A 17449-nucleotide genomic window follows, 5' to 3' on the forward strand; every position below is an offset into this window, starting at 1 on the left:
GAGGTCACTGTAGGTGCTGCTTTTGGGATGGAAGGTCCCTGTGGGTGCTGCAGGGGACAGGAGGGTAGCCACTGGGGGAGGGAAAGATCACTGTGCAGTGTTCTCCCCAGAAATATTTTCCAGCCGGGTGGCATGAAAAAGTAGCCGGGTGGGGAAGTAAGGTCACGCTGGGTGCTGCTGGGTGAAAAAGTAAGGAAACGCTGAACGAAGAGAAAGGGTCACACTGGGTGGGGTGGGAGTGGATCATGCTAGGTGGGTAGAAGTTGGCATAATGCTGGTTGGGGGGGGGGGGGGTAGTATTGAGATAACTCGATCAAGAAACAAAAATCGCACTGCAAACAATCCCAAAATGCTGTATGCAGTTCATTTGTGATTTACATACATCACAATTATAGTGTGAATGCTTCCTGAGAGAAACTTTGTCATAGCGGTTCTGTGTTCACTGGCATTCAGCAAAGCTCTGTAAATTCCTAGAAAAGTATCTTAGTGTGAATGGGGCCTTAGTGCCATAGCCCCATCATTACATATATGACCTGACATTCACCACTCTCTGCATGCAATGTATTGTGACTCCTGCTGCTGGACATACACTAGAAGCAGAGGAGTGCTGACTTAAAGAAAACCTGTAACAAAAAAAACCTTCCCTGGGGGGTACTTGCCTCAGGTGGGGGAAGCCTCTGGATCCTATTGAGGCTTCCCCCGTCCTCCTGCGTCCCACGGCGGCGGAGATAAAGCTCCCCGAACAGCGGGGATGTAAATATTTACCTTCCCAGCTCCAGCGCAGTATCCGCTCTCTCTCTCAGAGATAGGCAGAAATAGGCGATCGCTGTCGGGCCGGTATACTGCGCAGGCCACCTGCGCAGTGGAGCGGACCCGACGGAGTTTGGCTTTTTTGCCTATCTCCATGCTGAGAGCCGCAACAGCGCCCCCACTAGAGCCAGGAAAGGTAAATAAATCGGCGCTTGTCGAGGGAGGATTGCCAGATACTGCGGGGGAGCCAGCGCTGGATTCACCGCAGCTACAGTGGAGAGGGAAGCCTCACTGGGACCCTGAGGCTTCCCCCTAGTGAGGTGAGTACCCCTAGGGGAACTTTTGTTACAGGTTCTCTTAAAGTTGATCACACAGGCAGGCAACAGAGTGGTGACAACTCCAGAGACTGCAAAAACCATGCTAGTTCAAAAAGTACAGTGATATGAGAGTATACAAATATTCTGGCTGAACTCAGTGTACGTATGGCTTTTTCCACCTAAATTACTGTAACTGCTGAGATAAGACAGGCTAAATGTGTTATTAAATGCCATTGAACTTTTTGCCATTCATATTTGCCCATACTGAGAGCTGGATATCACAGTGATTAAACAATCACTGACACAAAAGATGTCAGTCTGGCATGAAGTGCAGGGGGCAGAGTGAATGCTGCACCAGGTTCATATTACAGCCCTGTAAACCACTCATTAGCTCTCCCTTCACATTGAATGACCAGCGTCTTGATATGTTAATGAGCCACACTTATCTGAGTATTCCGGACATTCCTGTGAACGGAAGGAGCTGGGAAGGGGTTTTGTATCTGCTGCACAGATAATTGAGAAGGAGGAGAGCTTCTGTCCACTGCTGGGAGAGATCGGGTGACTCACCAAAAGGAATAGCTATAGATCCGTACGTTCTATTCTATGGTCGGCTCTAGCAAAGTTCACCAGGTCTGACTCATCTGTGCTAGGAGCTTCCCCCGCCCCTCCTCGCTGCTGATAGGAAGGAGCTGAGGAGGAGGGCGGAGATGTGTCTCTGCACTCAGCGCTGCCTGTCTGATTCAAAACTACGCAGAGGAAAGAGTCTCTGCTTTTATACTCGGAGGCTAATCAAATCAGCCGGGCGGGAACAGAGACCCAGGTGGGCGCTCCGCCCGGCTAATAGGCTCTGGGGAGAACACTGCTGTGGGTGCTGGGGGAGGGATAGGTCAGTGTGGGTGCTGGGGAAGGGAGGATCACTGCTAGAGCTGGGGAGGGAGAGGTCACTGTGGGTGCTGGGGGAGGGAGGGGTCACTGTGGGTGCTAGGTGAATGGAGAGGTCACTGTGGGTGCTAGGGGAGGGAGTGGTCACTGTGGGTACTAGGTGGAGGGAGAGGTCACTATGGGTGCTGGGGAGGTAAAAGTCAGTATGGTGGGTCCTAGGTGGAGGGAGAGGTCAGTATGCCGCACTAGGATTCCTGTCTGGGCCTCTTAAAGCGGTATCGTCACCATAAAAATCAAATTTCAACAGCAACTTATCTGAGTGTATTAAGTGATAAAGATGCTAATCCTGCATTCAAAACTTTCAAAACGTTTTCTGTTGTTATGATTTGGAGTTATCATATACCTTAGGAGGACTGGCTCTTTAGTAGTGGGTGCCAAAGAATTGCATGCTGGGGGTTCTTTTTATCTATAATATATTCCTCCCCTTCTCTTTATTTCCCTGCCTGCTGCTTATCTGAAACCTAATCCCCTAATCACTTGTGTTTACAAGCAAGGCTCAGGTGACTCAGCGATTGGAGGAGACAAGAAAAAAAGTAAAGGGCAGAAATGACATCACGAGTTAGCCTTTACTGTGGGCAAAAGACATGGCCCCCACCAGGAACAGAATTCTCATCATTTACTATATAACATTCACTGAAATCAAAAGGTGGACAGTACAATTCATGTGTTATGTAAGTAGATCAAGTATTTATCTACTTATATATGTGTTTTTTTTCCCTGGAATAGTATGGCTAATCCTACTGCTTTAACCGGAAAGTGTCCCAGGTGGGGGCGGAGCTTCCCGTGAGTGGGCGGGGCTTATCGTGGTCGAGGGCGGAGCTTATTTTGCATTTCGAGAGGGGCCTTTTTTGAAGATTTAAAAAAGGGGGGTGCCTGGGCACCCAGAGCACCCCCCTCTGCACGTGCCTGCATGCGTCCATCAACTTTGACAAGATTCCCAGTCCCTGCACTAGCCACACAGCCCCACAGCATGATGGGACCACCACCATATTTTACTGTAGGTAGCAGGTGTTTTTCTTCGATTGCATTGTTCTTTTTCCTCCATGCATAACACCCCTTGTTATGCCCAAATCACTCAATTTTAGTTTCATCAGTCCACAGCACCTTATTCCAAAATTAAGCTATCTTGTTCAAATGTGCTTTAGCATATCTCAAGCGGCTCTGTTTGTGCTGTGGGCAGAGAAAAAGCTTCCTCTGCATCACTCTTGCATACAGCATCTCCTTGTGTAAAGTGCGCCGAATGCTTAAACGATGCACAGTGACTCCATCTGCAGCAAGATGATGTTGTAGGTCTTTGGTGCTGGTCTGTGAATTGACTCTGACTGTTCTCACCATTCGTCGCTTCTGTTTATCCGAGATTTTTCTTGCTCTGCCACTTCAAGCCTTAACTTGAACTGAACCTATGGTCTTCCATTTCCTCAATATGTTCCTAACTGTGGAAACAGACAGCTGAAATCTCTGATATAGCTTTTGGTATCCTTCTCCTAAAAAATGATGGGGAACAATCTTTGTCTTCAGGTCATTTGAGAGTTATTTTGAGACCCCCATGTTGCTACTCTTCAGAGAAAATTAAAAGAGGAAAGAAACTTACAACTGACCCCCTTAAATACTCTCTCATAATTGGATTCACCCGTGTATGTAGATCGGGGGTCATTGAGCTTATCAAGCCAATTTGAGTTCCAATAATTAGTTCTAAAGGTTTTGGAATCAATAAAATGGCAACAGTGCCCAAATTTATGCACCTTTCTAATTTTATTTAAACAATTATTGTGCACTTTCTGTAAATACAATAAACTTAATTTCACTTCTCAAATATCACTGCGTGTGTCTCCTATATGATATATTTAACTGACATTTTTTATCGTAACGATTCATACAGGAAACAATCTATACAGGAAAATCATGACAATTAACAAAGTTGCCAATACTTTCGCATCCCACTGTATATCGCAGACCAAAATTGGTCACTGTGTTGGTATTAGGCAAAACCCAAGTTTTTAATTATGAGGCTGAAGTAGCTGGGGACCATTGGGGCATAGAGGGCTGTACAGTATCCTTTCCGTATGTCTGGCATGGTTGGAATGAGAACTACATTTTATAAATCAGTGTACTTATTTCTTTATTGCATTTCTAGCAAATTGGGGAATTTACATTTGAAAAGGAGGCTAGTCTTTACCATATGATAAGATTTACCATATGATCTTTACCATATGATAAGATTTCCTGACGAATAAACCTATGATCCAAGCAAAAGTCTTCTTGATAACAAAGACCCACAAGCCCTCATCAGATACTATATGTATCCATTCAAAAGACAACAGGCAGTATACCGAAGTCTTAACCGGCATCTCTTCCAACTTATCCCTAATTGATTTATCCTTTAAAGAGAATCTGTATTGTTAAAATCTCACAAAAGTAAACATACCAGTGCGTTAGGGGACATCTCCTATTACCCTCTGTCACAATTTCGCCGCTCCCCGCCGCATTAAAAGTGGTTAAAAACAGTTTTAAAAAGTTTGTTTATAAACAAACAAAATGGCCACCAAAACAGGAAGTAGGTTGTTGTACAGCATGTCCACACATAGAAAATACATCCATACACAAGCAGGCTGTATACACCCTTTCTTTTGTATCTCAAGAGATCGTTGTGTGTTTCTTTCCCCCTTCTGCTCTCATGCACTGAAGTTTCAGGCTGCTCTTTTCTTCTTGCAAACAGCTTTGCCCTTGTCTGTAGTCCTCAGTATGTGAAAGCCCAGCCAGCTCAGAGGACGATTTATCCAGCTTGTAAAAGTTAAGAGAGAAGAGAGAATCTGCCATAATCTAAATAACACACAGGCAGTTTGCAGAGAGGGGCCTGGAGGGGGGAGATTCATCACAGAACCACAACACTGAAGAACTTGGCAGCCTTCCAGACACAGGCTGACAAGTCTGACAAGGGAAAGATACATTGATTTATTACAGAGACTGTGATAGTAGAAAGTGCTGCAGTAAGCCAGAACACATTAGAATAGCTTTTGGAACTTGTAGGATGATAAAAAACAGGATGCAATTTTTGTTACGGAGTCTCTTTAAACTAGGTTTTTTTTAGATGCAGTGATTGGCAGACTCATCTGGCGTGCAAAAATACATATGATCATGAAGTGTTGGAGTTGATTAAACAAATGAGGGGGTGGATAAGTTACAGTTGTGTTCAAAATTATTCAACCCCCACTGAAATTGAGTGTTTTGGCCAGCTTGACATTGTTTTTGATCATTTCAATCATCTTGTTTACAATTAAATCAAAGAGGCACTTGTAAGTCAGACAAATATAACATAACATTTTTAATGTGCTCACATCATTATCAGTTTTATTCAACTCCCAAGTGACATTCATTCTTAGTACTTAGTACAACATCCTTTTCCAGTTATAACAGCTTTTAGATGTGAATCATAGCTTGACACAAGTGTCTTGCAGCGATCTACGGGTTTCTTAGCCATTCTTCATGGGCAAAAGCCTCCAGTTCATTCACATTCTTAGGCTTGCGCGCTGCAACTGCTTTATGTAAGTCCCACCAGAGGTTCTCAATCAGATTTAAGTCTGGTGACTGCGATGGCCACTCCAAAATGTTCCAGCCTTTAATCTGCAACCATGCTCTAGTGGACTTGGAGGTATGCTTGGGATCATTGTCCTGTTGAAAGGTCCAACATCTCCCAAGCCTCAGGTTTGTGACGGACTGCATCACATTTTTATTCAATATCTCCTGGTACTGAAGAGAATTCATGGTACTTTGCACACGCTGAAGAATCCCTGTACCTGCAGAAGCAATACAGCCCCAAAGCATGATTGACCCCCGCCATGCTTCACAGTAGGCAAGGTGTTCTTTTCTTCATAGGCCTTGTTCTTCCTCCTCCAAACATAGCGTTGATCCATGGGCCCAAATAGTTCTAATTTTGTTTCATCAGTCCACAGAACACTATCCCAAAACTTTTGTGGTCACATTAACCACTTGCCGACCGCACACTCATAACGTGCGTCGGCAAAGTGGCAGCTGCAGGACCAGCGACGCAGTACTGCGTCGCCAGCTGCAGCCTAATTAATCAGGAAGCAGCCGCTCGTACGAGCGGCTGCTTCCTGTCAAATCACGGCGGGGGGCTCCGTGAATAGCCTGCGGGCCGCCGATGGCGGCTCGCAGGCTAGATGTAAACACAAGCGGAAATAATCCGCTTTGTTTACATTTGTACGGCGCTGCTGCGCAGCAGCGCCGTAAGGCAGATCGGCGATCCCCGGCCAATCAGCGGCCGGGGATCGCCGCCATGTGACAGGGGACGTCCTGTCACTGGCTGCACAGGACGGATAGCGTCCTGTGCAGCCCGGATCTCAGGGGGGGGAGCAGGTAGGAGAGGGAGGGGGGAATTTCGCCGCGGAGGGGGGCTTTGAGGTGCCCCCCCCCGCCACCCACAGCAGGCAGGAGAGATCAGACCCCCCCAGCACATCATCCCCATAGGGGGGAAAAAAGGGGGGCAATCTGATCTCCCTGCCTGCACCCTGATCTGTGCTGGGGGCTGCAGAGCCCACCCAGCACAGATCAATCAAACCAGCGCTGGTCCTTAAGGGGGGGTAAAGGGTGGGTCCTCAAGTGGTTAAAGGATACCTGAATTGAATCATTATTAAAAGTTGGATGCTGACATAGAATTAAACTATTTATATAACACTAGATATACTCATGGAGTAGCCCACGGGTCGGTTCATAAGGCTAACATCTAACACCCCCACGACCCCTGGTCTACACAAAAATTTGAAAGGTACAAACTGTCAAGATCATTGAGCCACCGACTCTGCGTGGTGGTTTCCTTTTTCCAAGCACTTTTATATTAAGTTTAATGTTCACTAGGGATGTCAGTAATTGACGCCATAGTGCTGCTGACGTCCAAAATGTTTTCATATGTAATATTTTCTGCCTTTGCAGATTTTGCTGTACCTCAAGTTCTATTTAAATTTGCACTAGGTTGTTATCTGTAAAACACATTTTGATACTGCACTGTTTTACTGCTTTTTATATTCAAAAACCAATAAAAAACTTTTTGAGATAAAAAAAAAAAGTTGGATGCTATATTAGTGTCCGGGGAGGTGTGCAGACTATTACTGCACCTCCCTTGTGGCTGTGTACCCTTCCGTTCATAGGTTAAAAAGTATTTTGTATTCTCCCACCGGTTAGCGCAGTCGGTGCCCTTTGACCTGGATATACATGGCTACGCATGCACAGTATGTCAGGTCAGCCTTTTGTGATTGCGTTCCCCGCTCATCTGCTTCTATGTGTACTAGCGAGGAGTGCAGTCACAACCTGCCGACCTGACACACTGCGCATGTGTAGACGTGTATGTCCGGGTCAAAGGGCGCCGACCTGTGGGAGAATACCGGAAACTTTTGCTACTAAACAGAGGGGGACGCAACTCTGCATTACTGCGCAGACACTGGCTGTACTTGTGCCTGTGTGGTCTTGTCAAATATGTTTTTGTTGAATATGTTCGGAGGGTCCCAGCACTGGATCAGTAGCGGTAAGGAGCATGGGGAAAGGGAATGTGGAACTTTTTTTCCTCACAGGTAGGTTTTAATAGAGTCAAAGCATTTTTCTTTGTATGCTGTGCCACCTTAGATAGCATAAAATAAAAATATCCATTATTATTAAAATTCAATCAAACATGTAATCTTTAATCTGATGCAAATGTACTTTTGGACAGTACCAAAATATATGACTGGTTGTGCCCAGCTCTTCTCATCATACTCCTTTCAGCAACTCTGTAAGTGGCAGGGAAGGTATTGGCTATTTTACTGTCTCAGTGAACAGTAATATTAGATTATAAGTAACACCCAGCGTAAACCAATGTGCATTTCTTTGTTTTAGATATTATTTTTCAAATTGTTAATCTAATCCTAATATATTTTAGGGATTGGGTAAAACGCTGCAGACAATTGCTTTGCTGGGCTACCTGAAACACTACAGGAACATTCCGGGACCACACATGGTTTTGGTGCCAAAATCAACTCTACATAACTGGATGAATGAGTTTAAGCGATGGGTACCCACGCTTCGTGCAGTTTGTTTAATTGGTGACAAAAACGAGCGGGTAAGAATTATTTTACAGTGTTTTTGACAAATGCTCACAGTATATAAACATGCAACAGCTGTTGAATAAACATTTCAGCAAGTTAAAAATATCACTATTAAAAGCTTCACCACTGTATACCAAGAGCTTAAAGATGAACTCTGGATTCAGCCTTAAAAGCAGTACACATTAGCATGACTGGTCTGTATGTATATACAAATACAATTTTAGAAGAATCAAATAAGCTCCTCTACCACATCTAATGATTGCAGTAATTGATTGCTACTCATTACTTAAAGAGACACTGAAGCGAAAAAAAATATATGATATAATGAATTGGTTGTGTACTATGAATAATTACTAGAAGATTAGCAGCAAAGAAAATATTCTCATATTTTTATTTTCAGGTATATAGTGTTTTTTCTAACATTGCATCATTCTATAATATGTGCAGATTACACAACACTCAGCATTCAAAATGAGTCTTTCAGAGCAGTCTGTAAAGTAATGAACTCTCCTCTAGCAGAGGAAAAGTAAACAGTTCAATTACAGTTGAGATAATAAAAGTCAGATAACAGCCCTCTCCACGACTAAGTTAGTCGGAGAGCTTAATAGCTTTTTTGCATAGAGATAACAACTGGAGTTTCTCAACTCTTCCTGTACTGGAAACAATTAGACTGATGTATCTGATCTTAATGTTTTATTTCTTAGCTGTACTACACATACAAATCATAATATCATCATTTTTTTTTCGCTTCAGTGTCTCTTTAAGTTAGGTTTTGGCTGACGATCTATCATCTATATAGCCCCACTGGTGTGGGCTAAAGATGGGGCATGACGAAAGTTTAGTGACAACGACGCTCAAGTAACACCTTACCGCAGTGTCCTCCTCCTCACCACGTCCGATGGAGTCACCTCCATCAGTCTCTGCACTGTAGTTCTTCTTCCTTCCATCATAACCACAGAGGCCTTGCTAGGATGTAGGACCATTATCAGCATGATGTGTCCCGATCCTTTCGGGTGACCCTAATCGTGCATGTGTACGCACCTTTAGATTATGTCTCATACCTCTTAGTGAGAAGAGGGGTAGTTGTGTAAACTATTATGTGTTTCTCTCCCAGTGATCCGAGTTTGAAATAAGGAGGTGTTGCATATTTACTTGTCGTTAGCACAATACCAGCTGGTGGCTGAAGTGGCCAAACACAGGTTATTTATGTGTACTAGTAGAGTGTAGAGTAATGCAGGATTATGCAAATTCTATATGCAAATATATGCAGCTTGAAAATGGACAAATTGAGTTTCACTTCGGCCTTGTTCGATTGGTCAATTTTCAAGCTGCATATATTTGCATGCACATTTGTATAAACCTTCATCAACTTGGATGTATTTGTATCTAATTGACCATCGCTATAGACTAGGCTGTAGGCAAGCATAGTTCCTTTTATTTTTTTAATTACTCAGTCCTAGCAATTACATAAAGGAGAAAAACAGCTATGCAACATATAGCATGTTTGAATTCTGCCATTTTGCGCTGTCCATTTATAAGCTATAGTAAGACTTATCTGTAAGAGTCCACAGTCAAAACTTTGTACCTTTAATGTTGTTCTTAACCTTCTTGGTATTTGTATACAGGATATACAAGGTTATACGTAAGTATTGTAGTATGCTAATTCTGTTTAACCACTTGCCGACTGCCCACAGCCCATGGGCGGCGGCAAAGTGGATCCCCTAAGGACCGCAATACGCCTTAAGGCGCTGCGTCCTTTTGCTACGCCGGGGGAGCGATCGCGTCATTGATGACGCGCGCTTCCCCCGGCAACTGGCTCCGCCCATCCGCCGTAACATCCCGCCGGCCATACGGAAGCGCCGGCGGGATGTTAACCCCGCGATCGCCGCTACAAAGTGTATAATACACTTTGTAATGTATACAAAGTGTATTATACAGGCTGCCTCCTGCCCTGGTGGTCCCAGTGTCCGAGGGACCACCAGGGCAGGCTGCAGCCACCCTAGTCTGCACCCAAACACACTGATCTGCCCCCCCCCCCGCCCACTGATCGCCCACAGCACCCCTCAGACCCCCCCCTGCCCACCCCCCAGACCCCTGTTTGCACCCAATCACCCCCCTAATAACCCATCAATCACTCCCTGTCACTATCTGTCAACGCTAATTTTTTTTTATCCCCCCCCTGCCTCCTGCCCCCTCCTGATCACCCCCCCACCCCTCAGATTCTCCCCAGGACCCCCCCCCCAGACCCCCCCCCCCCTGTGTACTGTATGCATCTATCCCCCCTGATAACCTGTCAATCACCTGTCAATCACCCATCAATCATCCATCAATCACCCATCAATCACCCCCTGTCACTGCCACCCAACAATCAGCCCCTAACCTGCCCCTTGCGGGCAATCTGATCACCCACCCACACCAATAGATCGCCCGCAGATCCGACATCAGATCACCTCCCAAATCCATTGTTTACATCTATTCTCTCATCTAAACACCCACTAATTACCCATCAATCACCCATCAATCACCCCCTATCACCACCTGTCACTTTTACCTATCAGATCAGACCCTAATCTGCCCCTTGCGGGCACCCAATCACCCGCCAACACGCTCAGATTGCCCTCTGACCCCCCCTTATCAATTCGCCAGTGCATTAATTACATCTGTTCTTCCCTGTAATAACCCACTGATCACCTGTCAATCACCTGCCAATCACCTATCACCCATCAATCACCCCCTGTCACTGCCACCCATCAATCAGCCCCTAACCTGCCCCTTGCGGGCAATCTGATCACCCACCCACACCAATAGATCGCCCGCAGATCCGACATCAGATCACCTCCCAAATCCATTGTTTACATCTATTCTCTCCTCTAAACACCCACTAATTACCCATCAATCACCCCCTACCACCACCTGTCACTTTTACCTATCAGATCAGACCCTAATCTGCCCCTTGCGGGCACCCAATCACCCGCCCACACGCTCAGATTGCCCTCAGACACCCCCCCCCCCTTATCAATTCGCCAGTGCATTAATTACATCTGTTCTTTCCTGTAATAACCCACTGATCACCTGTCAATCACCTGCCAATCACCTATCACCCATCAATCACCCCCTGTCACTGCCACCCATCAATCAGCCCCTAACCTGCCCCTTGCGGGCAATCTGATCACCCACCCACACCAATAGATCGCCCGCAGATCCGACATCAGATCACCTCCCAAATCCATTGTTTACATCTATTCTCTCCTCTAAACACCCACTAATTACCCATCAATCACCCCCTATCACCACCTGTCACTGTTACCTATCAGATCAGACCCTAATCTGCCCCTTGCGGGCACCCAATCACCCGCCCACACGCTCAGATTGCCCTCTGACCCCCCCTTATCAATTCGCCAGTGCATTAATTACATCTGTTCTTCCCTGTAATAACCCACTGATCACCTGTCAATCACCTGCCAATCACCTATCACCCATCAATCACCCCCTGTCACCTCCTGTCACTGCCACCCATCAATCAGCCCCTAACCTGCCCCTTGCGGGCAATCTGATCACCCACCCACACCAATAGATCGCGAGCGGATCCGACATCAGATCACCTCCCAAATCCATTGTTTACATCTATTCTCTCCTCTAAACACCCACTAATTACCCATCAATCACCCCCTATCACCACCTGTCACTTTTACCTATCAGATCAGACCCTAATCTGCCCCTTGCGGGCACCCAATCACCCGCCAACACGCTCAGATTGCCCTCTGACCCCCCCTTATCAATTCACCAGTGCATTAATTACATCTGTTCTTCCCTGTAATAACCCACTGATCACCTGTCAATCACCTGCCAATCACCTATCACCCATCAATCACCCCCTGTCACCCCCTGTCACTGCCACCCATCAATCAGCCCCTGTCACTGCCACCCATCAATCACCCCCTGTCACTGCCACCCATCAATCAGTCCTTAACCTGCCCCTTGCGGGCAATCTGATCACCCACCCACACCATCCGATCGCCTGCAGACCCGCAGTCAGATCACCTCCCAAGTGCATTGCATCTGTTCTCTCCTCTAAACACCCACTAATTACCCATCAATCACCCCCTGTCACTGCTACCCATCAGATTAGACCCCCATCTGCCCCTAGGGCACCCAATCACCCGCCCACACCCTCAGACCCCAGCCCTGATCACCTCGCCATTGCATTACTTGCATCTATTCCCCCCACTAATCACACCTTGAGACACCCATCAATAACCTCCTGTCACCCCCTAGCACACCTACCCATCAGATCAGGCCCTAATTTGCCCCGTGTGGGCTCCTGATCACTCGGCCAAACCCTCAGATCCCCCTCAGACCCCCTTCCGATCACCTCCCCAGTGCATTGAGTGCATCTATTTTCCCCTCTAATCACCCCCTGAGACACCCATCAATCACCTCCTGTCACCCCCCTAGCACTCCTATCCATCAGATCAGGCCCAATACAACCGGTCATCTAAAAGGCCACCCTGCTTATGACCGGTTCCACAAAATTCGGCCCCTCATAGACCACCTGTCATCAAAATTTGCAGATGCTTATACCCCTGAACAGTCATTTTGAGACATTTGGTTTCCAGACTACTCACGGTTTTGGGCCCGTAAAATGCCAGGGCGGTATAGGAACCCCACAAGTGACCCCATTTTAGAAAAAAGACACCCCAAGGTATTCTGTTAGGTGTATGACGAGTTCATAGAAGATTTTATTTTTTGTCAAAAGTTAGCGGAAATTGATTTTTATTGGGTTTTTTTCACAAAGTGTCATTTTTCACTAACTTGTGACTAAAAATAAAATCTTCTATGACCTCGCCATACACCTAACGGAATACCTTGGGGTGTCTTCTTTCTAAAATGGGGTCACTTGTGGGGTTCCTATACTGCCCTGGCATTTTAGGGGCCCTAAACCGTGAGGAGTAGTCTAGAAAACAAATGCCTCAAAATGACCTGTGAATAGGACGTTGGGCCCCTTAGCGCACCTAGGCTGCAAAAAAAGTGTCACACATGTGGTATCGCCGTACTCAGGAGAAGTAGTATAATGTGTTTTGGGGTGTATTTTTACACATACCCATGCTGGGTGGGAGAAATCTCTCTGTAAATGGACAATTGTGTGTAAAAAAAATCAAACAATTGTCATGTACAGAGATATTTCTACCACCCAGCATGGGTATGTGTAAAAATACACCACAAAACACATTATACTACTTCTCCTGAGTACGGCGGTACCACATGTGTGGCACTTTTTTACACCCTAAGTGCGCTAAGGGGCCCAAAGTCCAATGAGTACCTTTAGGATTTCACAGGTCATTTTGCGACATTTGGTTTCAAGACTACTCCTCACGGTTTAGGGCCCCTAAAATGCCAGGGCAGTATAGGAACCCCACAAATGACCCCATTCTAGAAAGGAGACACCCAAAGGTATTCCGTTAGGAGTATGGTGAGTTCATAGAAGATTTTTTTTTTTGTCACAAGTTAGCGGAATATGACACTTTGTGAAGAAAAACAATTCAAATCAATTTCCGCTAACTTGTGGCAAAAAATAAAATCTTCTATGAACTCACCATACTCCTAACGGAATACCTTGGGGTGTCTACTTTGTAAAATGGGGTCATTAGTGGGGTTCCTATACTGCCCTGGCATTTTAGGGGCCCTAAACCGTGAGGAGTAGTCTTGAAACAAAAATGACCTGTAAAATCCTAAAGGTACACATTGGACTTTGGGCCCTTTAGCGCAGTTAGGGTGCAAAAAAGTGCCACACATGTGGTATTGCCGTACTCGGGAGAAGTAGTATAATGTGTTTTGGGGTGTATTTTTACACATACCCATGCTGGGTGGGAGAAATACCTCTGTAAATGACAATCTTTTGATTTTTTTACACACAATTGTCCATTTACAGAGTTATTTCTCCCGCCCAGCATGGGTATGTGTAAAAATACACCCCAAAACACATTGTACTACTTCTCCCGAGTACGGCGATACCACATGTGTGGCACTTTTTTGCACCCTAACTGCGCTAAAGGGCCCAAAGTCCAATGAGTACCTTTAGGATTTCACAGGTCATTTTGCGGAATTTGATTTCCAGACTACTCCTCATGGTTTAGGGCCCCTAAAATGCCAGGGCAGTATAGGAACCCCACAAATGACCCCATTTTAGAAAGAAGACACCCAAAGGTATTCCGTTAGGAGTATGGTGAGTTCATAGAAGTTTTTATTTTTTTGTCACAAGTTAGCGGAAATTGATTTTAATTGTTTTTTTCACAAAGTGTCATGTTCCGCTAACTTGTGACAAATAATAAAATCTTCTATGAACTCACCATACTCCTAACGGAATACCTTGGGGTGTCTTCTGTCTAAAATGGGGTCATTTGTGGGGTTCCTATACTGCCCTGGCATTTTAGGGGCCCTAAACCATGAGGAGTAGTCTTGAAACCAAATGTCGCAAAATGACCTGTGAAATCCTAAAGGTACTCATTGGACTTTGGGCCCTTTAGCGCAGTTAGGGTGCAAAAAAGTGCCACACATGTGGTATCGCCGTACTCAGGAGAAGTAGTATAATGTGTTTTGTGGTGTATTTTTACACATACCCATGCTGGGTAGGAGGAATAACTCTGTAAATGGACAATTGTGTGTAAAAAAAATGAAAACATTGTCATTTACAGAGATATTTCTCCCACCCAGCATGGGTATGTGTAAAAATACACCCCAAAACACATTATAGTACTTCTACTGAGTATGGCAATACCACATGTGTGGCACTTTTTTGCAGCCTAACTGCGCTAAGGGGTCCAAAGTCCAATGAGCACCTTTAGGCTTTACAGGGGTGCTTACAATTTAGCACCCCCCAAAATGTCAGGACAGTAAACACACCCCACAAATGACCCCATTTTGGAAAGTAGACACTTCAAGGTATTCAGAGAGGGGCATGGTGAGTCCGTGGCAGATTTCATTTTTTTTGTCGCAAGTTAGCAGAAATGGAAACTTTTTTTTTTTTTGTCACAAAGTGTCATTTTCCGCTTACTTGTGACAAAAAATAATATCTTCTATGAACTCACTATGCCTCTCAGTGAATACTTTGGGATGTCTTCTTTCCAAAATGGGGTCATTTGGGGGGTATTTATACTATCCTGGAATTCTAGCCCCTCATGAAACATGACAGGGGGTCAGAAAAGTCATAGATGCTTGAAAATGGGAAAATTCACTTTTTGCACCATAGTTTGTAAACGCTATAACTTTTACCTAAACCAATAAATATACACTGAATGGGTTTTTTTTTATCAAAAACATGTTTGTCCACATTTTTCGCGCTGCATGTATACAGAAATTTTACTTTATTTGAAAAATGTCAGCACAGAAAGTTAAAAAAATCATTTTTTTGCCAAAATTCATGTCTTTTTTGATGAATATAATAAAAAGTAAAAATCGCAGGAGCAATCAAATAGCACCAAAAGAAAGCTTTATTAGTGACAAGAAAAGGAGCCAAAATTCATTTAGGTGGTAGGTTGTATGAGCGAGCAATAAACCGTGAAAGCTGCAGTGGTCTGAATGGAAAAAAAGTGCCTGGTCCTTAAGGGGTAGAAAGACTGTGGTCCTCAAGTGGTTAAATAAATGCAGTTATGTATGCCATTTCAGAAAAATACTGGTTATTTCACAAAAGTGTATTCATCTTACACAGATGTTACAGATATATTTCAGAAAAGAAAATAAGTAAAGTTTGCCCCATTGTCAAGGGGTTCAAAGTCCAGAAAATACTGTACTACTCCAACAGGTCTCCCCCAGTTTGGGTGATCTTTTTGCATCTTATTTCGTCAGCCTTTTATTATGACAGGGTGGGGGATTTCATGCTTTGCTATTTGTTGCTCTATGTCACATGACATTAATGGCCATCACATGATGCAATGACCACAGATAACCCACAGTCCTTTACAGTGGTTGCAGGTGTTGCATTATTGTGAGTATACTTCTCTTCTATCCTATTCTAGTGTACCAGCATATTGCTCTATTGGCTACTGGTATCTCTCCTTTTTGTTTTTTGTTTCCCAGAGGGCATCTATAAAAAATGGCCACCAAGGAAATGTGGCTGCCAAGTGAAGCTGCTATCTCTTTACCTAACCTTCCTGTCACACTAAGCATCCCTCTATCTACTCCTAACATTAACCTACAACTATCTAAGCCTAATGAGTTAACCTACCGCTATTTAAGCCTAAATCTGCCAACCTACTGCTATCTAAGCCTAACACTAACCTACCCCCACCTACTCCTTACACTAACCCAGTAACTTCCCCCTTTGTCGCTATCTATGATGGAAGCTGTTTTTGAACACCATCTGTTGCCCCAGTGCTCGTCATCTCCCGTACCCAAACTGTTCACTGGCTATTATAGCTGCAATTACTATTATGGTCTATGTGGCTCTCAAGTTTCCTTTTGGATACGTGTGCTCACATTTTCTTGCCTGGAGGTTCCACTACCTCCCTGGATCCTATCTCTCAAGTATTGCTTCTTTCTTTAAATAACCTATCACTATGGTATGCTCCTCTCTCAGTATTTCAGCAGACTGGCCTGTATTAAGCCAAATTACTAATTGTTGAAGAACATATTCTCCAGTGGCCTATACTCAATACAAAATGCATTATACAGTAATCAATGTTTATAATGCAAAGCTTTTCCTGGTCCCCAGTGTCCATTTAATGTTCACTCTCTGCTATATTATTTGTATAATATTGCATACAGTATATACAAGCATCCAGTGTACCAATTAGCATTTTGGTTTATGAACTGCAATAACCAGAAAAGTTCAGTTAAAAATAAAATGCCATTACACTAGCATAAACTATGAATAACATAGGCTGATAGTGTTCATTAGAATCTCTTGGCCTGAAATCTATTGCTATATTTCGGAAGAGTTTGTAGCCTGAAGCCCTCTGTGTTGTTCATGTAAAGAGTTTGCAGAAAACCGATGGAAAGAAAAGCCTTGGTTTTGTTCATGAAAACAGAAACATGTTCAATAAAATCTATGATAGTGATGAGGCCACAACAAGTAACTGAAGGATAAACTTTTGTCTATTTGCTGATAGATGGCACTCGGGGGTAGGATCAATCAGACTAGCCTGAAAACCTGTATCATTTGCTGTGATTTCCCCCTGAGATGTTGCCTATTCCCTACTCACCCTGTGCATGTCCATATTCATAGGCATGAATTCAGACAAAATAACCAGTCTTTTTAGTTCTGGGAGAGGCAGAGGAAAGATAGATTGGTTTTGAATGCCTGCATTCCTTTAATAATGGTGACCAGATATTTCATCTTGTGAAGTGGGTTGC

At 44.4% G+C, this 17449-nt stretch overlaps 1 protein-coding gene across 5 annotated transcripts in view; it reads left to right on the forward strand.

The window, feature by feature from the left end:
- The window catches only part of SMARCA1 (SWI/SNF related, matrix associated, actin dependent regulator of chromatin, subfamily a, member 1), a 254961-nt gene that overhangs the window by 79615 nt on the left and 157897 nt on the right, over positions 1-17449 (forward strand). For all 5 annotated transcript variants that reach the window (XM_068251160.1, XM_068251157.1, XM_068251159.1 and 2 more), the window contains one exon: positions 7936-8115. In XM_068251160.1, coding sequence (XP_068107261.1) covers positions 7936-8115 — 180 coding nt within the window. The remainder of the gene's footprint in view (positions 1-7935; positions 8116-17449) is intronic.

Source organism: Hyperolius riggenbachi, chromosome 8 (genome assembly GCF_040937935.1).
Source record: "Hyperolius riggenbachi isolate aHypRig1 chromosome 8, aHypRig1.pri, whole genome shotgun sequence".
Taxonomy (NCBI): domain Eukaryota; kingdom Metazoa; phylum Chordata; class Amphibia; order Anura; family Hyperoliidae; genus Hyperolius; species Hyperolius riggenbachi.